This window comes from Gossypium hirsutum, chromosome D05, assembly GCF_007990345.1.
Source record: "Gossypium hirsutum isolate 1008001.06 chromosome D05, Gossypium_hirsutum_v2.1, whole genome shotgun sequence".
NCBI classification, from domain to species: Eukaryota; Viridiplantae; Streptophyta; class Magnoliopsida; order Malvales; family Malvaceae; genus Gossypium; species Gossypium hirsutum.
In genome coordinates, this window is record NC_053441.1 from 1717699 (window position 1) to 1745671 (window position 27973).

The 27973-nt window shown below is 32.1% G+C and overlaps 5 protein-coding genes across 21 annotated transcripts; 3 read left to right on the forward strand and 2 right to left on the reverse strand.

Moving 5' to 3' along the window:
* Positions 1–6039: 6039 nt before the first annotated feature.
* On the reverse strand, positions 6040–7859 carry LOC107903312 (probable polyol transporter 6). Its single transcript, XM_016829329.2, has 2 exons — positions 7527–7859; positions 6040–7456 (listed from the first exon to the last, which is right to left on the reverse strand). The coding sequence occupies exons 1-2, from the start codon at positions 7645–7647 to the stop codon at positions 6111–6113; spliced, it is 1467 nt and encodes a 488-aa protein (XP_016684818.1). The 5' UTR covers positions 7648–7859; the 3' UTR covers positions 6040–6110.
* Positions 7860–8441: 582 nt separating this feature from the next.
* On the forward strand, positions 8442–10190 carry LOC107907446 (protein BUNDLE SHEATH DEFECTIVE 2, chloroplastic). Of its 7 annotated transcripts, none has more exons than XM_016834830.2 (4): positions 8442–8533; positions 8798–9046; positions 9121–9269; positions 9374–10190. In XM_016834830.2, the coding sequence occupies exons 2-4, from the start codon at positions 8921–8923 to the stop codon at positions 9414–9416; spliced, it is 318 nt and encodes a 105-aa protein (XP_016690319.1). In that variant the 5' UTR covers positions 8442–8533; positions 8798–8920; the 3' UTR covers positions 9417–10190. The 7 variants fall into 7 exon arrangements, 5 of the variants coding, with proteins under 5 accessions (XP_016690319.1, XP_016690321.1, XP_016690320.1 ...); XM_016834832.2 differs by having other exon boundaries at positions 8810–9046; XM_016834831.2 differs by having other exon boundaries at positions 8498–9046; positions 9374–9430; positions 9561–10190.
* A 2013-nt stretch (positions 10191–12203) lies between these two features.
* Positions 12204–15339, forward strand: LOC107907444 (uncharacterized). Of its 9 annotated transcripts, none has more exons than XM_016834825.2 (4): positions 12204–12505; positions 13133–13280; positions 13859–14990; positions 15107–15339. In XM_016834825.2, the coding sequence occupies exon 3, from the start codon at positions 13924–13926 to the stop codon at positions 14932–14934; it is 1011 nt and encodes a 336-aa protein (XP_016690314.2). In that variant the 5' UTR covers positions 12204–12505; positions 13133–13280; positions 13859–13923; the 3' UTR covers positions 14935–14990; positions 15107–15339. The 9 variants fall into 9 exon arrangements, with proteins under 9 accessions (XP_016690314.2, XP_040948997.1, XP_016690315.2 ...); XM_041093063.1 differs by having other exon boundaries at positions 13133–13277; XM_016834826.2 differs by having other exon boundaries at positions 13151–13280.
* Positions 15340–20664: 5325 nt separating this feature from the next.
* On the forward strand, positions 20665–22835 carry LOC107907443 (deSI-like protein At4g17486). 2 transcript variants are annotated; one of them, XM_016834821.2, is made up of 4 exons: positions 20665–21107; positions 21733–22020; positions 22153–22230; positions 22355–22835. In XM_016834821.2, exons 1-4 carry the CDS (start codon positions 20951–20953, stop codon positions 22507–22509), a joined length of 678 nt encoding a protein of 225 aa, XP_016690310.1. In that variant the 5' UTR covers positions 20665–20950; the 3' UTR covers positions 22510–22835. The 2 variants fall into 2 exon arrangements, with proteins under 2 accessions (XP_016690310.1, XP_016690311.1); XM_016834822.2 differs by having other exon boundaries at positions 22358–22835.
* Positions 22836–22926: 91 nt separating this feature from the next.
* LOC107907442 (acyl-protein thioesterase 1 homolog 1) lies at positions 22927–27284 on the reverse strand. 2 transcript variants are annotated; one of them, XM_016834820.2, is made up of 10 exons: positions 27131–27284; positions 26609–26705; positions 26278–26392; positions 25274–25310; positions 25078–25147; positions 24815–24919; positions 24240–24390; positions 24054–24133; positions 23438–23531; positions 22927–23354 (listed from the first exon to the last, which is right to left on the reverse strand). In XM_016834820.2, the coding sequence occupies exons 2-10, from the start codon at positions 26637–26639 to the stop codon at positions 23267–23269; spliced, it is 771 nt and encodes a 256-aa protein (XP_016690309.2). In that variant the 5' UTR covers positions 26640–26705; positions 27131–27284; the 3' UTR covers positions 22927–23266. The 2 variants fall into 2 exon arrangements, with proteins under 2 accessions (XP_016690309.2, XP_040949000.1); XM_041093066.1 differs by lacking the exon at positions 27131–27284 and adding an exon at positions 26805–26832.
* Positions 27285–27973: the final 689 nt, after the last annotated feature.

Genomic DNA, 27973 nt, shown 5'->3' on the forward strand with positions numbered 1-27973 from the left:
CATGCCTACACTTTACACGTGTCGATCTTATTGGTTTTGAAAAATCTCAATTTTGTACGTGAATTATGGTTTAATGTGTAATTATATACATAAACTTTAATTTTGTATAATTTTATATATAAAATTTTGATTTGATTTGATTCAATTCTTGTAAATTATTAACACAATTATTAATGTATATCATTTTATGTTTATATTTACGTACATAAATAATTATATTTATCTAATATAAAAATAAATTAATGTATTTATTTCTTTAAATGTGTAAGATTAAATCAAAATTAAAGTTTCAAGTATACATTTGAACCACAAATAGAGTTTCATGTGTATAATTGCACCAAATTAAAGTTCATGTATATAATTTCACATTAAATCAAAGTTCATGTATATTTTTTATATTTATCCCATTAAAAATTGAACTGAAAAATCAATATAAATTGGGATAAGTTTTTATTAATTACCGTTATATTAGCAACTTATTTCAGAATCAAGGCAAATTATTTGATCCACAATTAGTAAAGTTTTTAGACTCCACAAATAATGTTAGGGGTTGACAAGTATCTTACTAGGATATAGCAAAATACTTTTTAAAAAAAAGACACATGTCAAATTTTTAAAATTGATTGTAGAATAAAAAAAAATAGTACCAGTGTAGCAAATATTTATCCCTATTATAAATACTTACATATTTTTGATAAATTATTTCTGTCAAAGAAAAAAGAAGAAGAATATATTTTTGATAAATCATTAAAAATATTATTTCATTGAAAATGAATGTTTTCGTTTTTAATGTTTTAATGTGTTTGATAATCATTTTAAGTTTTTGCCTAATCATTATTCCATGGATGTTGGCTCCACCCCTCCTCGCCCCACTTTAATTTAATATTTGCTATTTATGTTTAATTTTTTTTTCCAATTTTTTTAAGTTAAGTAAATATTTAAATATAATTATTCAAAAAAATATTTAAACATAAAATATATTTTTTTTCTTTATTATGTTATTATATTTTTACCATTTTAATAATTTACATATACAAAAATAAAATGGTAATTTTATATAGTGGAGCGGGTTAGGATGAGGCAAGCAATTACCATAACCGCTCTATACCCGCTATCTAAAAGAAAAAATCCATCTTGCTCTGCATGCATCCACTTTTCAAACAAAAAAACCCACTCCATATCTAAATCCATTGAGCGGTTCGGGTTTTGCCATCCCTAATTAATGTAGAAAATATCAAGTTGATCTTACTTTATTAAAAAGTCGAAACAAATTATCATTAAAAAATGAGATATTCAAATTGTCATATTTATCTTTTACTCAAAACTATCCAACACAATATAAAATATTATATTAATAAGATTAAAAGTAAGAAATAAATATTTTTTTTAAAAATCAGTTTTTACTTTTAACAAACAAAATCATTTTATTTAGTACTTATATTTTAGGGATAATATAATTTTTTTGCCTTTGAATTCGGGCTTTAGTTAAAATTTGATGATGTGGCCAATGTTACTAGAACAATATTGAATTAGTTAGTTAGACTGATCAGACCGAGAATGATGAGTACAACAATTCGAACAAAAAAATTGAAGCGATTTAATTGAAAGTTGCTTAAAATTTGTAAAATAAAAATTTACAGTTGAACAAATTAAATCGATTTAAATAATTTTTAGAAATTTTTAAGTGTTATTAATTTAGTAGTGAATCCATGAAAATAAGAATGAGTAGTTTGGTCAACTAGACTATTGATCTGATTAAATTAAAAGAATTAGTAGTTTGGAAGATTTCATTTGACCAAATATTATATTTGCGACATGGTTTGTATTCAAGGTATGATAATAATAAGAACAAACATGAACTTGCATTGACTTTCGGTTCACAGAACTTTCACTTGATTTTAATAATTCTAATTTAAACATTAATTGAAGAGCTACGTAGAATTTGAAGACAAATATTATTGGTCTTGTTTTTTTTTCTTTAAATATTTTACAAAGGCTTAGGCGAAATTATTACTATAAAATATAATAAAATTAACATTCAGAATCTTAACCTGGATTAACAAAAGGTAGATGAACATAATAATGTTGTATATTAATTAGAAAATATACAGAAAGAAAAAAAAGGAGGGGGAAGAATGAGATTCTAAATAGAAAAATGTCAGCAGATCTGGATTCATGAAATGAAAATTAGAAAAAGTAAATGTATTTCTGATGTTCCCCACTTTCAAAGCTTTAATCAGACACTGTAAACTCACCCAATCACTTCTGGTTTGGGACTTGTTGTCACATCCCCATTCCCATTATCATCAATCTTTGTGGCTTCCAAATTACCATATTCCTTTTATCCGGTTGGAATTATTGTTACTTTAATTCAACTGGACCGGTTCATCGAGATATTGAGTTGAAAATAGGTATTGAATAAGTTGATTTAAGAATTGGTATATATTGATTAAATTAAGTTAAAAAAATGGGTTGATTTAGACTGATTTTTTTAAATATTTTTTTAATTTTTTTTAAAAATTTTAATGATTTATTTAATTAAACCGGACAAATCGATTAAATTGACGAGCTGATGATTAACCAATTTAATCATCTATCTAATTTTGAAAATTTTGATTGGAATTTAAAAATCTGTTTTTTTTAATTTTCAATTTTCAATCAAATTTGTACAATAAGATTAAAGAAATAAAAGAAATGGAGCAGTTTTTTTAAGTTGGTACTATTGGGATAAAAATAAAAGTATCATGAAGACCGTTGTACTAAGTATTGGATTACACTTTATTCCATCTATTTAAAAAATGAGTAAATTAGTTCTCATACATTAGAGTAAAGAGCAAATCAGTCATTATGTTATAATTTTCATAAACTTTTATTGTTAAAAGCTAGTCTTTATGTATCAAAATAAGGCACACATGGCATGCCACGTGTAATTATCTGATTATTTCGTCAGCCATGCCAATTTTTAACGATAGAAATGGATGAAAATTTTAACAAAAATAATCAATTTACTCTTTATCAAATGTATAGAGATTAATTTGTCCATTTTTTAAGTAAAGGGGATAAAATGCAATCTAATTTCTACTATATAAGCTTTCATGGTACCGAGAATATCATAACCAAATCTTAATCCCATTTAGAAAAATTTTCTTGGATTTTTCATTATAATTAGGGGAACACAAACTTTGTAATACTATATATATTTTGGGTTAATATAACTTTTAGTTATTAAGCTTGGTATCCGTAATATAATACCTTAAATTTGTATCACATTGTCATCTAAATATATATATTTAAAAATTAAATTTTAATGGAATTCAAGTCCAAAAATTAAAATGGACTTAATTGTCAAGCATGTCAAATTCAAGTATCAAAATGAATTTGATTGCCAAGTTAAGGACTAAAAGTTATATTAACCCTTTTCCTTCATCTGCTTCCTTTGGGAGCTTCACTTTTGTCTGAAAAATCTTATCATTTAAACTTTTGGTTGCAATTTCAGGCAGCAGACCCAGCAAAACTTGCAGCATTGCAGAGTGACAAATGTATAGGATGATTGAAAGCTCCATAACTTGCCCCATACATTCTTCTCCCCCAACCATCCTTTTTCTATTTAGATTTTTTCTTTAGCTACAAACAATAAAAATCACATTAAAAACAATGTCAAATTTCTAATAACATTTTATATAATATATGTTTCCTTTACTGTTTTTTCTAATGTCATGATGAGTTCAGCTTATTTAGTTATTACTGTGGATTAATTTTACCAGTAATTAACTCTGTTAGTAAATGACAGTTAAACAAAATGAAGCAATCATTTGGTAAATCTTTGAGGTCTCTCATTTTTCTTTACCTTTCAGTGGCTCTTTTTTGTCATGATGGATTTCCTTCCATTTTTCTTTGTCTTATTTTTTTGTTTTTGTCAATAAAAATAATTTCATTTTATTTTTTGTTTTTGATCGATTGTCAATGATAATAATTATCTAAAAGAAATTGGTCCTTCTTCAATTATTTTCCTCCAACCCCAATGATGAATGATTTAAATCTTAAAATGATATGTAAACATGATGACCATGTTCCACCAGCTCTGTAAATCGTAAAAGACTAATAATAGTTTCTTTAAAAAAAACACTATAATCTTGTTGTACTCCTACCCCAGCTTGGACGTGTAGCAGCGCCAGAAATAACTCAACGAGCACCAATGGATAACCCTCAGCCTCATACCTTCAGAGGCATTCATCCAGTTAATCTCACTCGCATACTCCACACCACTCGCTATAAGGTACGTGTTACGGATTGTCCATGCGGACTATTAAGGCATAACAACATCATACTACCTCAACAAAATAAATGTCTATATTATACTACTCTTGATTCCTCCTGACATATAAGAGACCTGTCACTTGACTGATCACATAAGTAATTCACCATTCGTATATCAGTGACATGACACTACCAGACAAGAAAATCTCCTCGATATATACCCCAACACACGGTGTAGGGAGATCTCTTCTCCCTTAAGCTTTTCACAATTTCTTTTGTTCTTTCCATTATTTTCTCATCTCTTTCTGATTGATTCCCAGCATTAACAAGTTTCAATTTGATTTTTATAAACTCTGATATTTAATATCGATGCACAATTACATTATCACACCAATTATGTCAAATTTGTCTTAGAAGATGCAACTCCATGTAAAATATATTTAAAAAATTAAAAATTTGGAGTAACATGGGGCGTATTAATGATCATAAATACATTCTTTTCTACATGTGAATTTCCTGGTAACTATATTTATTAACATTGCTTGTCTACCGCCAGATTCACCTAAAATAGAGCTTAGGATCCTACTGCAAGTACCAAGAAACTGGTGATTGATTTAATTGCAACAAAATATTGCAGGCAAGTAGTAGAATTGGTAACAATCAAAACTGAAATTTTTTACTGAAAAAGACAAGAACAGATAAACTTTAAGACTGCAAACTTTCTACTACCCTAACTTTAATAATGTGTAAAATAAACTGAGCAAAAGATGGCCAGCCTGACAACTCCACAACACAATGTTTTGTCAATGCAACGGGTGATTTAACAAACAATCACAGCATCAATTTCAGTGGAAAAGGAAAAAAATATCAGACCAAATTCAAAACAGATATGGATGCATACACTGAGGCAATATTGTTTTTGATCTTTTATATATATTCTTATTAAAATGGAGATTTTGTTGAGACATATATCATGGGCAGCTCCAACCCTTGGGGGTCCAAACAAGACATTTGTTTTGTTTTTTATGATATGTTGGTTTGAATTTGCACACATATCATATTTTAATTGGTCCCACATTCAAAAGATTATGACAAAGATGGTATATTAATTTTTAAGAAAAAAATTAAATAGGGTATACAAGATCACAGAAGTGAAATACTGAAATAGTATTAAATAACAGTTGTTTTTTTAATAAATGAAGAGAAATATTATGATATACAATTGTAATAATCTGTTTGTAATGATGAAATGCCTTGAAGCAGGTTATTCATTTAACTTAGTCAAGGTATGTAATATATATTTAATTTGTTTTCTCCTCCAACTAAACTTCATCAGCCAACACAGATTGTCTAGTTGGTTGGGGACATTGAGAAAATGATAGAGAAATCAAGATTGTTCGTCAAGTCACCATGAAAGAACAGTAACAAAGCAAAGGTTCATATAATGTTATTTTATAAAGCTAACCATGCATGCAAGTCTCTTTAAAAAGAGTAGTATGAAGCTTGATCACGGTTTAACCTTATTTTTTCCCCCTCAAAATAGCAAGTTTCAAAGATTAAATGCATCTGTGAAAACAAAATAAACTTGCAATTTGAAAGAAACTTCCATTCCAAATGGACTGCTTTTCAGTTTATGATACCCAATAAATCTTTAGGGTCATTACTTGTAATGTTAAACAGGAAAAGGAAAAAAGAGAAATACAAATGGCCCAGAAATGGACTGGGTCTGGGCTTTGACAGTTTCAATCAACTGTTTGTTGTTTTGGTTTTGAATAGAATGGAAAAAAATAAAAACACCAGAATCAATCTATTCATGTGATTTGTTTTTCAGTACAAAGGGTGAAAGCGAAGAACTAATTTTCAACATCACTAGGTCTATCTTCAAAAAGACCCTCAATCTCTTCAAGGGTTTTACCTTTTGTTTCAGGCAATAAAAAGTAGAAGAAAATGGTGGCCATTGTCATAATCCCTGCTAGTATAAAAAAAACTCTAGCAAATGTAATCTTGTTTGCAATGGTTAAGAAACTCATTGCAACACCACCACTCACCAGCCTGTTTACTGATATCGCAACGCTGGTGCCTTGTGCTCGATATTTCATCGGGAAAATTTCAGACGAATACACCCATGTGATAGGGCCAATCCCTATGGAAAAGAATGAAAGGAAAGCACAAACTGCGATTATACTTAATACAATAGCCCATGTAGGTTTACTGTTATTTTCTGCTAGAAATTTGGACCCCAAGCCTAACCCCACCAATGAAAAAACCATCCCTAGTGTGCCTAATAAAAGAAGAGGTCGCCTGCCGAACCGGTCCAAGAAAAGAGCAGAAACCAGAACAAAGAATGTCTTGCTGAGCCCCATGATTACTGTAATGCCGAAAAGGTGTCGTTTGTTGTGGATTCCAGCAGCTTTGAACACTTGGGGACTGTAATAAACAACAGCATCATTGCCTGAAGCTTGCATGAAGAAGTTGATCCCAACAGCTGCTATAAGAATCCTACGAAGTGAAGGAGATGGGGTTAATAATAACTCTTTCCAAACACCTTTACCACTGAATTGGCTCGAGTTTTCACTATCCAATCTCGAAGCAGCCATTTTTATTTCTTGAAACCTTGACTCAGCTTCTTCCATGGTGTGTGATATTTTTTGAATGATCTTTTTAGCTTCACCGTACCGGCCTTTCATCACGAGCCACCTAGGAGACTCAGGCATCGCTAAAACACCTAAACCAATAGCCGCGGCTGGTGCTCCTGCTATCCCCACCATTATTCTCCAATTTATACGATTGGGGAGACCAGCTAAAAAGTAGTTGGATAGGTAACCGAATAGGATACCTAAAGTAATGAAAAGTTCAGGTAATGATGTGAGAAACCCTCGGCTTGTTGCTGGTGAAAGCTCGGTGGTGTAAACTGGGGCGATCATAAGGGAGTAACCGACTCCGACACCGGCAATCACTCTGCCAGTCATTAAGAAAGGATAAGATGGTGCAAATCCCATTAGAACTGCACCAACGAGAAATGTTGATGCTGCTAATACTATAGTCAAACGTCGACCGATCAAATCAGATGTTTTCCCAGCTAGGAGTGAACCAAATAATGAACACACATTCAAAGAACCAACCAATATCTCTACTTCAATAGTTGAAATGTGAATGTTTTCTTTGATGAAAATGATCGCACCACTCATCACACCAATATCTAAAAACAAAATATTACCATTCATATCAGATAAAGATGACAATATACATATAATTAAAGAAACACTCACCATAGCCGAGTAGAATTGAAGTTGCAGAAGCCAGTAGAGCAGCCGCAAAGGCATATTTGTTAAGAACTGGTTTTCTTGGATGAGGGACATCATGGGACGAACTGTTTTCCAAAGAATCCATATCCGAAAACCCAATGACTGGTTTCTTTCAAATGTTCTTTTAAAAAACTTGGAGATGATCAATAATAATATTAGGCATGACTCTGCAAATGAAAAGTGTTCTTGGATTAATTAATGTATAAGGCGATATTATCATGGTGTCACCACCGTTTATGGATATGTTGGATTGATGTTAATGCTATCCAAACAACTTAACAAAATCCTTCTGCATCTCCTACTTTTACTCCTCTTCTTTTGCTTCACGGAGAATCTCTTTTATATATTATCTCTCCTTCTATATTAATGTTGTTGCAGAGGAAAATTATATGATGGGCTTTGTCAGTGTAATTTTAAATTTTAACCAACAAATTTAATATAGTAACACTTGTTTATATATACAATATTATAAATTAAAATAATGAAAATAAAGAGAAATGGCAATGGTTATTGTAGGGAATTTTGATTTAAAATTTAAAATATAAAAATAAATACAATTTAACATCTTCGAATGCACATTCTTTTACACTGACAATAACGAAAATACTAAGTTAAAACTAGTTTAATAAATTATCATTATAATTTTTTTAATATATTAAATAATTGAGTGAACCCTAACAATGTAGCAAAGAAATTATTACCATTATTTTAATTATTATTATTTTGCCAAATCACCATTGTTTTATTTTATTTATATAAAGTATTTAAAATAAGAGAAAATATAATCAAATATTTCAGATAGTAAAAAGACTTTTGGGCCAGCAACTAGCGTTGGGCTGTTACTAAAATATTAATTAATCTAAAGCTAATCAATGATGTGGACTTGTGCATAGAAGTCCATTTTAAAAGAATAAAAGCAAGAGAATGTTTGCATAATTATAAAAAAATCCGTTGCCTGAAGCATGTTCTTGGTGAGAATCTCTGTCTCTCTCGCTACGTTATTCACTTTTCAGGCTCTTCAAAATTCCTTTGCTTCCATTGAAGAAGCCACAAGGGTTCCAGATTTCTCCCTATTTACTTCTTTTGCCACTCTGCTCTGCTCTTCTTTACTCTTTAGAGTTTTTACTTATGTCTGATTTTTTGGAGAAAACCTCAAATTACTAGTTTATTTTAATATAGTGATGACACGCCACCGTTTTTCTCGTTTTCTTTGAAAAAAACCCGACTCCTTGCAGTTTCTGTTGCAGACTGTGGACATCTAAAACTCTGTCTTGTAGCGCAAAAGTCTGGGTATATTATGCACCGAGTGTGTTCGAAGAAATTCCTCTAAGAAATTAAATTACTGGAAAGGTTTAAAAATGATCCCAAAGCAATTTCGTATATTGGGAAAAGGCGCTGCGATAGTTTTTGGAGGATTTATGGCTCTCAATCTTGCAGCTACCGTTGCCATTGGTGCATTTCGCTCTGTAGCCGAAAGGAATCGGGTAAAAGACAATTTGCCAACATCTTCTCTTTTTCTTGTTTTCTTAATTTCAATCTTACTCTCTGGGTTTTGTAGAGAAAAATTGCCTTGCCTTGTGGGGTTTGTAAAGGGAAAGGATTTTACTTATGCAAGCTGTGCAACGGAAATGCTACAATAAAGTGGTCACCTTTGTATGATCCTATTCATATTAACCCTTGTGTTTGCCCTACTTGTGATGGTAACAGGTTAGCCTTCTTTCTTTTTATCCATTCAATACTGTGTTTTCTTCTCAGAGAGGATTTTCTATTGATTTCTGATGGTTTCTCTCTCTCTCGTGGGATTATTACAGGGTGCAGCGCTGCTTAAACTGTCTTGGCAAAGGTTATAGTTGACTACTACTTAACTTGTAAGAGTTTCGATTGTCATTGCTTTATAATTCTGAAATCCATTTTGTAAGTGAATAATTTTCTGCTATGTATTAGAGCCTTATTCTTGCTGCTTTATAATCTATGTTACACCGTCTTCATGGCAATCAGAAAATCAAGAAGCCATCTCGCAATGTAATGAGGTACTTCAAATCTCTATAGAAATCCAGTCTCCTTTATGTTGGCCATCATGAAACTTGTGATACTGAAACTAGATGACTGTTATCTTTCCAAGGTCTTGTTATTTCATTTCATCGTCGACTGACATTCAAAATTTTGATGAACTGCTTGCTTTCTGCGATTGTCTCTGACAAGATCGATGAAATGAACTACTGCTACGTGATTTTGAACTACAATAGGATTACATGCTCTACGAGCTGCTGTGGGTCATGACCCCAGTTTGCAAGATGGTTGCCAAGTTAATGTGATTTACAGTACAACTGAATTCGCAAATCCTATTAAAGTGAGTTGGTACTGGGAAATCCAATTTTTTTTTCCTTTGAACTCTTTTAGACCACTTTCTTAATCACATGAATTATAATTAGATCAATAGCTCCTGAGTATGTTCCTTGGATTGGGAAGAAACTATATATATATTGGTATTTTTCATTTTCGTTTTACCGCAGTTCGTGATTATCTTTTTTTACAATGTCGTCTCCATCTCTCCTTGGAATGCAGTGTCTTACTATTGTACTCAACACTTGTTAGTCTATAATTATAAATTTAACTTAACATTTCTCATTTTGTCATTATGATTCTAATTGATTTTCTTTTTTTTACCCTTAACTTTCAAATGTTTGGATGAAAAAGTTAATTGAATTGTTGAAACTTTACCAATACTAAAGTGGTAACCTACATGCCATTTTACATGTATTTGAATTTTTTTTTTAATTTTAGGTTAAAATTTTAATAATTCAATCAATTTTCATTAAAAAAATAATTTAATCAATTTTTGAAGATTAAGGGTTAAAGTAATAAAAAAATAAAATCAACATAAAAGACATAATCAATAAAACATTAAATTTATCGTTATCTTAAAACTATAAGAAAGAAACTAATTCAATCTCGTTCATTTCAATTTTATTTTCTTTTAATCTTTGACTGTGATCATTGTTAATAAAATACATAATGTATATTTGTGTAAATTAGTTTATAAATTATGTTTAGGTTATTCAACTTTCAAAAGTTATATAAAAATCATTAATATTATAGACTTATTACACTTTGATCATCGATCCATTAATGTGACATATTAATTCAAAGGGTTAATAACTAAATTGACCCCTGAATTATAAATTTTTTTTGAAAGGTTGAATTATAGTTAAAGTATCATTTTGATACCTTTGAAAAAAAATGATTTATAAAAAAATTTCAAAATTTCAAAATAAAATAAAATATGAAAGTATGTAAAAGATCATGAATATATATATAAATTAAGAAATTATATATATTTTAATATTAATCTCTAGAATTACCTATACTCCCTTTCAACTCATAAAAATATAATGCGATTTAGCACACTCGAAGTCACTTGATAATATTTCTAAAAATAATTACAAAATCAACCTTCTTGCAACACTGGAGCCCAAACTTTATTTTTTGAGAATTCTTTTTATCTTTACAAGTAATTTCTACCTTCTGATTGTTCTTTTTCTTCGTTCTTGTTTTTCAGTTTCTACCTTCTTGCAATAATGGAACCCAAACTTAATCAAAGAAAAAAAATCCCATATCTTCATCGCTCTCCTCTCTCTTCCTTTTTCTCCCCAACGGCAGGAGCCTCTGCGACAGCAGCACCTCCACCTACGATGAAGCCTCTGCCTCCACATCTCCAATAATCATATGGAAAACGGCTGAATTATGGGTGACGACAGAACCTGAAAGTTGTGTTAGTGTTGTTGAGAAATGTGATGTAAAGTTTCTAAAAGAGAAGTTTTTTGTTGATGGTGGCACTAAATCATCCATTAACAAAACCTTTGACCTCTAAACTATAACTTAATTTAGATTTTTATTGAGATTGAAATTTTAAAAGATGTATGATAAACATTTGCTGAGATAAAGATAATAGTTAATGAGAAATTCATTTTTTTTATTTTCTTGAATTTTTTATATGATTTTTTTATTGAAGTCTTTTAAAAATGTATTAATTTTGAAGAAGCCTTTTATAATAATTTTGGTTATAGTTTAAAGGTCAAAATTAAAGTATCACGTCATTATTTCATTAAGAAAATAACAAAAGTTAATAAATGAATTACTAAAATGTAATAATTTGATAACATTAGTAATTATTAAGTTTTCAAAGTTAGGTGATTGAAACGTAATTTTAAATAGATTTTAATGATGATCGGTGTAATTTACCCTATATATTTTTATATTTAAATCTAATAAAATGATTAAAAATATTTTTAATTATGAAATGATTGAAAATTAAAAAAAAAAATTTGAATCTAAAGAGCTTGAGTCAATGTATAATAATTTATTTAAATTATTACGTGTAGAAAAATAATAATATTTTTGTGCATGATATTAATCGTAAGCGCAGCCGCCAGCGAGTGAACAGCTGTATTCACAAAACCTCTGCTAAGGAGGTTAAAAAAAAAAAAAGATAAAGCGCGCGCGTGGTAATTAGTCATTCTCCGTCCTCGTCGAATCCCGAAGCGGCGCCGATTTTTCAAATTTCGGAAGAACAAAAATTTATTGAACCGAACTTATCCACGTCAGCTTCCACCTTATATATATAAGATGCCCCCTATTTTTTCTCTAACACTTAATTTTTTTCTAATCTTTTTTGTTTGGATTTTGGAGCTCAAACAAAAAAGGAAGCTCGAAAGAGCCCTAAGTAAGAAAAAAAGCTGCCTCTCCCTCTCTTCCTTTAGTTTTCTTTTTCTTTCGGCTTCTCTCACTATTCAAATCCCTAATCACCAACTTTAAATTCTGTTAGTATTTAAAAGAGAGAAGAAAAAAAATTGAATCCAGTTTAAAGGATCTTAGCCTCCAAATCAAATCGGGAGTCTGTTCGTTTTTTTTTTTCTATTGACGCCTCGAAGTTGAAGTTGCTGGTAATTATCTAATTCGAAAAACCTCTTGTTTTTCATTTCTATTCGGGTTTCGAAGGGCTCGAGTTTACCCTGATCTGATCGATTCCAGTATTTTTCTTCGGGTTATTATAAGTTCCCGATTCGATTTCTTTTTTCTTTTCACGTTTTTTTTCATTGCGAAAGACTTTCTTTGTCGGGGGTTTTGAACTTAATGTTTTTGTTTTATTCGAAATCGATTTAATTTGTTTAATTTTGGAGCTCAAAGAAATTTTATTCCTGAGATTATTATCGCTTCGGATATTGTGTCCTTTTTTTTGGTATTTCGATATCACTCTCCGCTTGAATTTAACATTTTTTTTGCGCATGAAATCAAATTTGATGCTATGTAAAGTGCTAGTTTTGTTTGGGATACTTGCCGCAGTTTCTTATAGTTGAGTTTCAGTCTGGATAATTGATAAGGTTACATGTCGGGTTAATCTCTTTTGGATGAAAATAAATAAATAAAGATTTGTGGGAAGATTACTAATGGATAGTTTCGCCGTTTTGGGTTCATGTTGGCACTAGCTTTGCTTAAGGATTTTTTTATCTTGTTCTAGTTGGTTGTAAGAAGTAAGCTTTTGTGCAAAAAGAAGTAATTGTTTATGATAGTGCCTGAGACAATTGTAGGACCCTAATGAAGCAAACAGATGGAAAACAGCATCAAATTTTCGAAGGAGTTACAATTGCACAAGAGTACTATTTGCTGGATTTGATAAGGCCTGGTGATTATGGAATAAGATGTTGCAATTGATGGGTGGTTTGTCTTCTTTTGAATTCAAGTGATTTAGATTTTAGATTGTTTTGACTTTTTGAGTTTAACTTTAAAGCATGAGGAAAATTTTTTGAAACCAACTGAACTAAGGTAGTGTCCGTTTGGATTTTGGGAATTTGTCCTTGGTTAGGGAGTTATTGAATTATATTTAAGATTAACTTCGGTTCTGACTTATTATTACTATGATGCAGTTCTAGAATCATCTCTGCTACAATCATAACTAGCAGCATCATTTCTCCCGATATAGTTGTTGAATGCCAACTAATTGGCCGACAGATTTATTTACTTATTTTTGTGACATCTATATGCTATTTCTAGCGCTTATCTGATATTGTGAAATTTCATTTTTAAATGTACAATATCTTCTCTTTTTTATTTTTTCCCTTGAAATCTATGACATGTTTGTGAAGCTTTGGTTTTCCATTTTCATACATTGTATCTTTACTTGGGATTTTCTTTATTTATTTTTACTTGTTAGCCTTCTCTCAGTTCTTTTTTCTTCTGAATCTTATACTCTTTAATGCATTAACTAGTGATGGTGTTATGTTTTGTATTTTAATCAGTCAGTTTCTGCCTTCTCAAAGGTCCAGTAACTTAGCATTAGTTTTGGCACGTTAGAGAGTTCAACATGCCGAAGGTGAGAAGAGATCGTTCCCTATCTTCTGATAGGTGTAGGAGATCTCCCTTTTCGTGCCACCAATCTTCACCAAAATTCCCTTCTGAAACCGAGGAAAATCTAAAGGAATGGGAGGATGCCAGGTGCCCTGTCTGCATGGAGCATCCTCACAATGCAATTCTGCTCGTATGTTCTTCCCATGAGAAGGGTTGCCGTCCATACATGTGTGATACAAGTTATCGCCACTCTAACTGTTTTGATCAGTTTCGCAAGTCATTTTCAGATACCTCCTCGACAACACCACAAAATCCTCAACAAGGAGCTCAACTTGTAACCACAAACCTATCACCAGTTGTGAATGCAACTTCAGAATCAACTATCTCCGAGTTGCGGGAAGAAAGGACTGAGGAAGGTCCCTCCAACCCATCTATTATCTCATGTGAAAACCAGGTGCTCCCAAAACTAGTATGCCCTCTATGTCGTGGTGAGGTAAAAGATTGGGTTGTTGTAGAGCCTGCTCGTCATTTCATGAATGCCAAATCTAGAAGCTGTTCCTCTGAAACATGTAATTTTACTGGTTCCTATAAAGACCTAAGGAAACATGCTAGACTAGAGCACCCTTCTGCCCGCCCATCTGAGGCTGATCCTGAGCGACAACGAAACTGGAGGAGGTTGGAGCGTCAAAGAGACCTTGGAGACTTGCTCAGCACACTTCAATCTTCATTTGGGGAGGAGAGGGCTGATGACAGCATTTTGCCAATTGATGATGGTAGTTGGCTCACCGTCTTTTTCCTTATTCGAGTGTTTCAACCAGGGTCTAGTCCTAGGAGCAGCAGTTGGTCTGGCACCTCAAGAGCGAGAGCTCAACTGAGTATTAGGAGGAGATCCACAAGACTGTGGGGAGAAAGCTATGATGGGGAACCCGGATCTACCAGAGATGAGGACAATGAGTCTTCAGATAGTGGATCATTTCCTTGGAGGCGCCGTGTAAGGCGACGGACATCTCCCGATAATCAACCATGACTGTCATTGTATCTTTAATGTGCTCTGTTTCTTGTTTGCATGTGAAAGTTTCAATTGTAAGTGTCATGCAAATTCGTATACATCTTTTAATTGTTTGCTTTAGTTCCTTCTTGGCATAGCTATAATAGATTATAATATAGTAACGAACTGATTCCAATTTTTGGTGATTTAGGTTGGACAACAAGAGGAATATATAAAGTCCATTGCTCGAGCGTCTCTTGTATCTGTTGCGCACAGCGTGGAACAAAGTTGGGGTCCCCAGTTGTTGGGTGTTTTTATCAAATGAGTGAACAAGTTTTAAGGTATCTGGGAACTTGAAATCATGCAGTATACCTTTTTCTGATTGGCAGCAATTTTATATTCTGTCTTTATGGCTGCAATAATTTGAAGGCTTACTTTTTATGAGGGACATTTGTTTCTGGGTTCGTTGAACAACTGTTATGATGTTCTATTCCTGCCAGGTCTGCCATTTGTTTAAAGATACTATGTTCTAATTAAAATGAATTCAACGGAGTCGGCTCAGATAAAGAAAACCCAAATTCAAGCCCTATGTGGTGGTTATTAGAGAGGTTTAGAGGGTGCAATTCTAGCCAAGGATAAGATGCCAACTCATAGAGATGTATTTCTTAATAATGAATTTTTCAAGGGAATATTTATTAATAATGATATAATAAATAAACATGTTATTTTAAAACATAATAAATATAAGATATTGTATTTATGTTTGACTGAGGGAAAAAATTATACAAAACGCGATTATTTTTTTAAAATCCTCATTTTGGGATTATTTTCATTATTTTAAATTCCATGACATTGATTGGAAATTCATTAGTTCACGAATAGATTTTTTTTCAGCAACGAATATAAATTGTTATTGGACAATAATAATTTTTGTAATACATCTAAAATATTTGATTTATCATTTAATATAAAAAAAATCAATTAAGTTCTTTTAAGAAAAATGCATTGAATTAAGTCCTTGAATTTTTAAATTGTATTAGTTAAGTTCTTTCATCAACGTTTTCCATTTTTAACCATTATGTCACTGACATAGCCATTAACGGAGTTAATGTAGTAGTCCTATGTTAGCAAAAATAAAAATTTAAAAGTTGCATGAGCTACGTGGATGAAGTTTATAAACTAAAACGCTTATATAAAAGTATGGAAAACTAAATTCTCATTTATTCCAAATGAAAGTATGTGGTCGCTTATCTTGAGTGCTCCATTCGAGTTGGTATTGGAAATGTGTTTTGTCATCCAAACGAATTAGCGATATTGCCATTATAAAAATAAACAAAAATAAAAGAAATTATGAAATATTAAATTAAAACAACAAGAAATTGAGAGAAATTGAATGAAAAAGTGAGAATCAAATAGTTGAGAGAATTGAGAGAATAGATGAATAGAATTGAGAGAATAGGATTTGAATGCAAAAGCACGAAAATGAGTTAGGTTTATATAGCAAATAAATTAGTTGTTAGGGAAAAAATTAGCCATTTAAAAAAAAACATTGGAAATTAGTCGTTGGACTTTTTGACCATTTGACAAAAACGCATCCAGCAGGATGCATTTTCAGTTGAGATCGCAATAGGGATGCTAAAAGTACATCCTATATGTAACAACCCGATTTTTCAGTGGTGTTGGAAACAATGGTTCGAGGCCACCAAATCCGGCAAGTAAGTTCATAAATATGATTTTAAAAAAGTTTTTGAATTGGTAATTTGTGTTTTATAATGATTTATTAGATCAAGTGGTTTTAGAAACTGAGGTATCGGGACCTCGTTTCTATAAATCAAACCTTAAATATTTTTATAAATATTTATGGAGTGTCATTAAGATGGTATTAAAGTTTTGTTGAAAAACTTTAATGTTTTGATAGTCAATTAATGAAAAAAGACTAAATTAAAAAAGTGTAAAACTTGTTAAAAATAATAATTAGGTGATTAAATGGCTTAATTAATAAATAAAGAAGGAGCTAAGTAATAATTGTACCTAAATTTAATGGATGAGGCAGCATAAGAGAAAAAAATAATAAAATAAAGCCATTGAATGGCAAAATTGTATTTTTTGTGAAATTATAATAAAACAAATTAGATTTGGATAGTTTTCTAAACATTTCTTTTTCAATTTTCGGTTCAAAACAGACATAGAAGAGAGCTTAAGCTGGTTGTTCAATTTTTTCTTCATGTGAGTTCAAATCTTACCCATTTCTTGTAATTTTTATATTTTTGAGATTGTTACAATTAGGTCCAACTAAACCTTACCTTAGTTTTTGATTTTATTAAAAATTTTGGAAGTTTCCATTGATAAATATTAGATTTTTTTTATGAATAACATGGATTTAAAGCTTTGATTATGTTGTATGATGATTTTATAAAGTGATTTTGTTAAATATTGATTTTAGGATTAAATTGAGAAAAGGTTAAAAATACAAGGGTTTTTTGTGAAATTATTATATAAATGGGATTTTTTTGAATATCATGAACATTTTGTTAGCTTTTTTTTATTAAAAATGGTTAATTTTCATGTTTTGGGCTCAGGGGCTAAATTGAATAAAAGTAAAATTTTAGGGGAAATTTTGTAAAAATGTCAAAAAGACCAAATTGCATGAAACGAAGTGTTTTATTGTCTAAATTAATATATGGAATAAAATTATTAATTTATATCAAGGTCAAGTGGAACATTGAGGAAAATAAAAAATTACCAAAAAGTCCCTAAATCTTGGTATTTCTGCAATTTAACTAGGTAAGTTCATATGAACTGTATTCTGTATAATTTTGATTAAAGTGAATGTTAATTGGTAATTGGTATTATATATATATATTCTATTGTAGGAATTGAATTATTGTTGGAAATATATTATCGAATTTAATACTCAGTTTGAATTGAACGCGAGATTTGATACTTTCGTAAATTGGTGTATGGTGGTATTGGAGGGAGATGTCGACATATTACCCAAGTAAACTGGGGTTCAGCATTTGTTGCGAACTCTCGTGTTTTACTTTTTGTTTGGAGTGATTTGGGTGGATCAGCTCTCACAAGCTTAGATTTAGCTCTCACGACATTCTGTTTAGCTCGTTTGAGCTTCTGTTCAGCTCTTACAAGCTTCTGCTCAGCTTTTATGAGCTTCTGTTAACGATGTACTCTTATCCATAAGTCGTTCTTCGATTTGGAAAAGTCTTGGTAAAGTGATTTATTTAATGAATTTGAAAGTTATCCAACGATATCCTAAATGGTTCAACGGGCAATGTTCTGTTACGAGACGATATGAGTTTGATACAAACTAATACAAATATATACACGAAATACATGGAAATGATGGTACATGATATATTGATATATAATGATATATTGAAATGGATGATATATGTATATGAAGAAACAGTAAGAGAATAATATGTATCATGAAATGAACATATACGAATATCTTTGATATGTTGATACATGGAAATTATGTAAGTTGATACGAGTAATAAACTCAAGTGTGACATGTTGAGATAATAAGGTTATCGATGTTGAATTTATATGAAATATGTTCAAGTATGCTAACAAGTGTTGTTGTTTGATGCTTAGGCAAATGCCAAGTTGTTGGTTGAATGATAATATGTTTAATTACAAGTTGTATTGAAATGGTAAGTGTTCAAATGAAAATATGCTTGAGCTCATGAAAGAGTGGTAAGGTTTAAAGTTATTTAAAATCCTACTATGCTAGGGATGATATGTATAAGTGATGCTGTAGATTTATTCACCTTATGAGTTGTTAAATATAACTTCATGAATCTTGCGGTATTGATATTGGATTGTTCTTGATATGTATAAATTTCATATTTGAAATGAATTGATATGATTAAAGTTTATACAAGCTTACTAAGCATTCATTGCTTACGTAGTTGTTTTCCTTTACTTTTAGATTATCGGAAGCTCGATCGGGTTGGAAGCTTGTCGGAGTTATATCACACTATTCATCGGTTCTATCGGTACTTTCGGATGTTTTAATTTTGGTTATAATGGCATGTATAGGTATACTGGTTAATGTTGGCCTATATGTATTTTGTTGAGATTAGCCACTTATTTGGCTTATGTTTTGCTACATTTTGGGTTGTTCATATTTGCTTTATATGGTTGATGTGTGGTTTGTTTTATGGTTGTATGGTGAAAGGTAAAATGTTAGCTAAATGTGTATTCTATACATGTGTTTTGGAATGTGATGAATTGATCATGAATCGGTACCTTGATATGTAAGTTATTTATGTCTAAATATGTTAGTATTTGAAATACATTTTGGCACCAAATGGTATGTTTTGGTAGGTAAGTGACTTGGTTTGAAATAATGCAAATTAGCTTGATAAACTTTGGGTACAAATATGCATATAAGTTAATTATACATATGAATATATTGAATACATGAATACACATGTTATAAGCTGTCATCTGAAGTGTCTAAAGGCATATTGGTTGTATGTGAATATATTATATGTTTAAAACTTGATTTTGGCTTGCTTTGGATGCTTAATTATGGCTTGTTGATGTGCATAATGTTGATTGTAGGTTGACACAAAATTGAGTGAGAAATATGACTTGTAAAATGACTTATTTTCATTCACACGGGCAGAGACACGGGCGTGTGTCCCTTGTATTTTTTTTTTAAGAATGTAAGTAAGTATGTTCATAAGGCCTAGCACACGGGCGTGTGACTTGGCCGTGTAAGTAAGTATGTTCATAAGGCCTAGCACACGGGCGTGTGACTTGGCCGTGTGACCCAAGTCAGTATACTCACACGGGCACCAACACAGGCTGAGACACGGCCGTGTGTTCTTATTTCCAATGTCCACACGGCCGTGTGTTCCTATTTCAAATGTCCACACCGCCTAAGACACGGGCGTGTCTCGTGTGAGTCACATAGCCTGGCGACACGGCCTGGCCACACGGCCGTGTGACCCCTGCAATGTTGAAAATTTTAAATGTTTCTAAAAAAATTTATGAGTTTTCGATTTAGTTCCGATTTGTTTCTAATGCGTAATTTGGGCATCGATGGCTCGTTTAAGGGACAATATGTATGATTTTGATTGGTTTTTGACATGAATGCTATGTGATATGAAATGTTTGCATTTTTTTTTGTTTGATTTGTAAACTCCGGTAATGCTCCGTAACCCTGTTCCGGCGACAGATTTGGGTTAGGGGTGTTATACTATAGGACACGCTTTCTGCCACCTTAGCTGAAAACGCGTCTCGGTGGAGGTGTTTTTTGTTTCTCTCTCCAAAATCAGTTTATTTTCCTAATTATTTTTGAAAAACGACATTTTTTGCTAATTTTCCTGCCTAAAAAGTACTAGTAAAATTAAAAAATTGATACATATCTCATATTTTTTAAAGAAAAATAATATTTAATATTTTAAACTTTATATAATTTAAATTAAATAAATTTTTTAATTTTAATTTGCTGATTTGGGAACACCATATCAGCAGCATAATAGTCAAGGATAAAAAAAATGTTGATGGAGTTTGAAGAATTAATATATATTATATGTAAGAAAAGGATGGTAATTATATGTTATAACATAAAGTCCCATTTCATTGGAGTTTTGAAACAGAGAAATCCTTTTGTAAATCCAAAAAGCTTTGAAAACATGAACTCAAGTCATAATAAAAAGGTTGTAACTTAGTTTTTGTTGGCATAGAAAAACAAACTTGGTACTATTTATTAAGAATCGATTAGTAATAGTTTAGGAAACATTTGACTATAGACAATCATAGCCAACTTGTGTTTGCCATATTTGCCCACTATTATCTTTTTCCCTTCCTTTTCTCTGTCTATTTCCTCCAGAAAAGGAAAAATAAAAATAAAAGAAAAATTTTAGCTTTGGATCTTTGGGAAGGGTTCTCTAACATACTGAAACAAAAAGAAAAGATTTCTGGGATTTTTGGTAAACCTTCTTTGGCAAACATTTTTTTTTCTTGTGTATGTGTGTGTGTGTGTGTGTGTGTGTATTAATAAGAATATAAAAAAGAAAAAAGAATGGGAGCAGGGGAAGAAGTCTCAAGTTCTAGCTCTGGGAATCAAAATGGGAGCCATAGCGACATAACCAATGTGATTTTGAATGTTTATGATCTAACTCCTATCAATAATTACTCTTATTGGGTTGGTTTTGGGATTTTCCACTCCGGTATTGAAGGTTTGTTCTCGTGTCTTGATTTGTTTTTTCTGCTATGGATTTTATTTTATTTTTGGGTATGTTTTAAGATGTGGGTATCGATATTTTAGCTTATTATTGCTCCAAAATGGTGAATTTGGATTCTCCTGATAGAAAAATGGATATGGGTTTCCTTTTTAAATAACTTTTTTCACTTGATTATCTCTAATATGTAGCTGAAGATTGATATTTTAAAACTATAGTAATGGTATTCATTTATGGAGAAAATGAGATCTTTTGGTGTTTGCTTAGATCTCTCTATTGACTAATGAAATTCATCATCCAATTCTTTCCTTTTCTGACTGTACGATGTTAAATATTCGTTATGCATGAACCAATGTACGTATATTTTAGAAAGATAATGTTAAGATTAGATGAACATAAATTGTGGTAAAGGACTCAAAGTTCCTTTAGTAGGAATTAATATTAGGCATTGAAATGCATCGAATCTTAAAGAAAATTGTAGCATGTTTGTGTTGTTGAGGGCTTTAGGCTAAAGCAATTTTGCAACTTAACATGACTTTTAGTTCTTGTGTTGATGTTCCTTTTTTTTTTTCCTTTTTTAAATTTCGGAAACTGAACTATTTATCGCAATGTTTACGAACAGTTCACGGTAAAGAGTATGGGTTTGGGGCTCATGATTTTCCAATTAGTGGAGTTTTCGAAGTGGAACCAAAGAGCTGCCCGGGTTTTATCTATCGATGTTCCATCTTGTTGGGGTGCATAAACATGTCATTCTCTGAATTCAGAGCATTGATCGAGAGTGTAGCTTCTGAGTATCATGGAGATACCTATCACCTCATCTCCAAGAACTGTAATCATTTTACAGAAGACATTGTGCATAGGTTGACAGGCAAACACATCCCTGGATGGGTTAACCGGTTGGCTCGTATAGGTTTGTTGATCCTTTCAATTGTTCATCAAATTCTGTATATGCATGTATACATCTGTTCATATGTGTGTGTGTGTGTGTGTGTGTGTGTGTGTGCTCGCATTGGATGATGTCAATGATTTGTCAAAATTGTAGGTTCTTTATGCAGCTGTTTACTACCTGAAAGCCTTCAAGTAACTACAGTGAAGCAGTTGCCTGAATACCACGAAATGGGTATGCTTCTTATCTTTTCTGCAGATTTCAAATACTTGAACCTTCCATTTACTCTGTACAATTTACTCGTTCTAATCAATTTTTGGGACTTTTCTTCTGCCTCTTTTGGTTGGTTTGTTTCCAGAAGATGGAACCGAAACTCTCTCAACTGCCAGCCCAGGCGGCTCAACAGAAATCGACGATACAGATCCAGAGAAGCAGTTGCTGTCACCAAAAGATGGGAATTCGGATATATCTTTTATTAAAGAAGCCCAAATGTGTGAATGCAAGGTACCATGAAAAGGGAGCTTTCCATTGAATGTCTTTCATAGTTTCATCTGAATGTTGTAATTAGATTTCTAGTATTCCCTCCATCTTTTTTTTTCGGTTTTTTCATTTATTATTATTTTTTCTCCTTTTCATTGTTTAAGCAGAAGAAAATGGCATTGGTAGTGTAGTTTGTTGTTGCTGCCTTGTAAGAGTGGATGCCAATTGGCATTGCAAATAATTTGTGAGGTTTTATGACAGGAAGTAAACATTTCAAAGCCATACAAAATCTGGTTTTTGTATCAGTTGAATAACATTTGCCAATAGATGAAAGAATTAGTGGCTCTTTTACTTTTTTAGCTGGAAATTTTAAGTGCTCAAATTTAAAACAACAGACCAATTAACGAGTAGTGTTCAGAAACAGATTTCGAATGAAAAAAACTCGAATCATACTCGAAAAGGAAGTAGACGGCTCGGTTTCTGCATACCGATTAAAATAGCATTTGCGAAAACATAAAATTTACCATCCACAGTGCATTCCAAAATAACAAGAATCCAAACTGCCAAGTTGATGGTCTCATGTTTTATCACACGGTTCCAGCAAGGTCCATAAACAAATTGAGCAATATCAGTCAAAAGAGAACAAACAAAAGGCCTGCATCTTATCACTATACCATGTATGAAACCCAAAACCAGAATACTTTCGCCATTTTCGTTACTTGCAACTTGTAAATAGTTTCTCCTCTCTGTCTCGCTTGCTCCAAATGATAAACACTTTCATGTTGCAACTTTATGCGGACCGACCCTCAAGCCCAAGTTTTGAAGTTAACCAAGCACAGACCTCGTCCATCTCCTCAGGAATGGTATAGTGACCAAGCCTATATTGTTCAATAAAGTATCCAGTTTTAAGTCAAATTGTCTAAGAAAAACGCAAGTTCTTTCAGACACTTGAGTTCCATACCCGCTGTAGGATTTGAAAGTAGTGTCCTGAAATCCATTTGAACTCAATGCTCGAGAGGATTTCTCACCAAATTTATGTGGAACCACGTCATCACCTGCAACCAGCCATTTAACATATAATATACTTACTCGACAACTTCCAACAAGCATAATAAATCCATAAGGCTCTCATATACCATCAAATGCACACAAATATAGCTAACATTAATTATGTAAAATCAAATACATTGCTACAATCACAGCTCATTACCATTTCATTGATCCATGGAAAAAGAAGAAATTTTAGATGTAATGCAAGTACTTTTATTCCCCTTGAATATTAGTCTAATGAAGCAAAACAGGGATTTGCTTTTTCTAGTTAAGAACTAAACTCATATTGACACTAAATATTTGGCTGGTCAAACTCCTGAACTGGCAATGTCAATTTATTTCGGACACCATCTTGTCATATCTTGATGCTACTTGCTTATCAAGACAAATGTGCTATTGCTAGTGGTCATAGCAACACTTCTCCACCAAAGAAGTACATAAAGCAATAACCAGAAACACCTCCTCCGGCAAAATGAGCATGCATAAACCCACGATAATTTGCTTAATGAAGGTTACTAAATAAATACCTTTTCCATGGCATAGCAAAATGGGTAAGGATGCAGCACGTCTAGCAGCCTCGTCCTGTCCTATTTTGTTTTTCAAAGTCCTGAAAAAGAATAGATGTTATAACAATAAACCAGAGAAAAGGGGGGGGGGGGGCGACAGCGAAAACATCAAGCTCGCATGAGAAGGAGTCAATATAGGAAACCAACTTTGAACATGGAAGCCATCCGCTAAGTCCTACAACTGCACTCAATTTGGCAGGATATGGATTGCCATTTTCATATTTTCCATGAGTAAAACAAGTTGCAGAGTATAAGGAGGTAGCTGCACCCATGCTGAAGCCTCCAACACCAAGTTTAACTGTAATTGGAAAAGGCTACTATTAGAATGATGTCATAAACAATGACCATGACAAGATTTTAATTCTTAAAACTGAACACTAAGATGAGCCAGTTATCTTTAGTGTGCGTGTACAACCTGAGAAATCAGCCACAAGATACACACACAAAGACATCTTTGTCCAACTAACTCATTTACAAGAACCAGAATGAAACTAAAAGGCATGCTAAATCTAACGACTTCCAAACCAGCACTGTATGTTCTCATGTTCTTGCTTTATGGCCCAAAAAAAGCATAAAAATATTGTTCACATTTGATAGCAAAACACATTAGAAAATAAAGGCGGTGCTATGTAAGCTTTCCTAAATATATAGAATCAACCTCCCCCCCCCCCCCAAAAAAAAAAAAAACATATATATATATATAGTGGCAAGCAAAAACATACTGTCAGCAGGCTCTGTTGACAATAAATTTGCAACATGTGCTGCAGCAGCATCCAAACCCTCAATATCATCAGCAGCATCTTCTGAAATGTCTCCCACATCAAACCCTGACGTATGATGTCACATTAGAATTCAACAATTTGATTAGCATTCAAAGCACTCTCAGAAAAGATAAAGGTTGAAGAAGAAGAAGAAGAAGAAACTAAATGTATTTTGTTTCTTTCATTCGAGATTGCATGTCATTACAGATTTAGAAAATACTTACAAGCAGTTGACGGGAATCCACCAAAAATAGTTATTGGCTGAGTAGGGGCAGTTGGGCATATCCATTTAATCTGTGCACCACAGGATACAAGCATGGAAAATTATGAAGTTATGAAGATAAGAAAATTCATTGGTTAATACTTAAAAGTTAGAATATATTCTCCTAAAGATTTCCAGATACAAACAATCATCCTTACATTTGGAAGAGGGAGAGTCTCCAGGAGCTGGGACCAGCTGCCAAAAGATGAACGAAAAATGAGGACAAGTAGATTTTTCAAAAAGATATCAAAGATTTAAACAATAAGATTTGCTAAAACATATACTAATATCGGAAGATATGAAAATAACTTGCAATTGAAGATTAAACTCCTTGAAAAATAAACTAGATTTATCTTTATTATCAACTTAATTTGTAGTTTAGTGCAAACCTTATCAGCAAAGTAATAGCAATTCAAGACTACATCGTAAAATATATGAACACAAAAAAAGTTCTTTTGCATGCAAATATGAATTCCTTACTACTTAAGCATCAATCGCAATAGTGCTATACTACAGGAACAAAAATTGCATAGAGAAAGAGAGGCTTCTAATTAATTCAAGCAACCAAATGTTTTCTTGAATCACCCAAAACAGAAGGAAATAACAAGACAACATCTCAAACTCTTGGGACTATAGTTAACCCATGCAATCACTCAAAGAAGGGAAATGACCTAAAAAGAAAATATAAAAACAGTAAAAAGTACCGCTGTTAACAAAACCGTTAAAAAACAAAGACAAGCTACGATCATTTGATATGTGCTCAATTGCAGGACATCGTTCTTGGATTCCACATAGGAAAGTATGGGATTTCCTTGTGGGGTTATATGGACCTAGGTTTTGGGGTGCGGTTCTCCAAAGGTCCACATCGCTGTTGTCCTTGAAAGATCTGTTGAGTTGCTGACGCAAGGAAGAACTAGAAATGATAACTCAACACTCGTAGACTCTGCTATAAATAGAATATAGCAGCTATACATTATATTTTTCCTTTAAAAGATGGCATTTAAAGAGATATGAAGTCACCAAATTTTAAATCATTTTATTTTCCTTAAAAGAAAATAAGTTTAATGACCGATATTATTGAGAAATAATCTAATATATAATCACCAGGGGGAAAAAAGCCACAAATAAGAAGCTTAAAAAGCTAATACAAAGTTTATAATACTTCGAACCATTATCACCAAGGCCATGTAGCCAAACTATTGTCGCCTGATGCCTACCTTTGGGCCTGACCACATAGGTTCTTCCAAATTCAAGTGCTCTTCTAACGGTTCCACCACCTGAAATTTGTCACATTAGTAAAACTAAATACAATGAGCAAAAAACAAGCTCGTGAATTTATATTAAAGAAAAAAAAAGTCTACTTCAACCAATACAAGCAATCTAACAAGGAAGAACCAATTGATTCAATTTCCATAAGAACAAACAAAAACATTTATGCAAGCTTGCTAGTGAGATCTCATTATAAAGATATGGAGCAAATCAAATAAACTAACCAGGACCAACAGAAGAACCTGTGAAGCTCATGGTCGCCCACCCAAAAGGAGCACTGACTAAACCCGGCTATTGCAGTAGCACAAGGCTGAACTGATCCTGCGATTAAGAAAGACCCAGATTTACATTTAACATTCAACAATGCAATTAGTTTTCACTATATTGATACATAATACTTATGACTAAGCAACTTGGCACCTGCCCGGAGGCCTTGTTAGCTGCATTTTAACTAAGCTCCACATCGAAACCAGCCAAAAAGACAGGCACATTACAACAAAATCATGAAAATATTAGATTTTTATCCAATCTAGAGTAGATATCTTTCAAAACCCTTCACTAAAAAAAGGGGATTTTAAGCAAAAAAAAAAAAACTTAGATGAAAATTTTAAAAGTCGATTGTTTTATAGGATTAACGGATTGCAAAGACCTACAAACTGGAACTTCAAGGAATTCCAGAGAAAAAAAAAGCAGAAACCTGGAGAAAGAAGAGATCAAAAAAGGAAATGGGGTTTTAGGCATTTTACCTTTTCAAGTGATACGTCGACAAGATGTGAAGAGTGAAGACTCCGAAAGCTTTAGATAAACAATTATTTATTTAAAAAATTCTCCTGTTTTTGGTTCCAATTTCCAAAAGGCCAAACTTTTTGGGTTTTTTTTTTCATTGATAAATCCTTTGTTTTACTTGTGTGTTGTTTATTTTCTTTCTTTGGGATAGAGTTTATGATTTTTTCTTTTGGATAAACAACCTAATTAGTCACTAAACTTTTCCTATATTTTTATTTTGATCATCTAACTTAAAATTTTCAATGTAGTCTGTAAACTATGAATTCATTTTTTATCACTCCGAAGTTATGGCAAAAACAGCTAGATAACGTACTCGTATATTTTTGGATAAATTACATTAATGGTCACTTGATTATGGGAGTTTTTGTTTTGGCAGTCTAATTATAATTTTTTATTTAATCATTAATTTTTTTAAATTAGGTTTTTTAGTTACCATGATGACGTTGGGGGTCAGCCGTGTTGGCAACGTTATACCGAGAGATGTGTTGGGTGACGAAATCACATAAAATTAAAATTGGTGGTTACATGTTACTACTACAATCATGGGCGTGGTAACAGCTGCCATTTTTACGTCCTCGAACGAACTACCCTCATACATTCTCTCTCGTAACAAGATAAAATTCATTAGATAATATATTTCTCATAATAAAATTATTTAAATGTTAAATTATTGTGCTAACAAATTATTTCAAATGTAGAACCATGGGTCGAGTTATGTGGGATTATCGAATGAGCTTTGAGATATACAACTTCTGTTAGACTAACGACCAGAAGCAGAGTTATGTGTTTTCTATATTTGAATT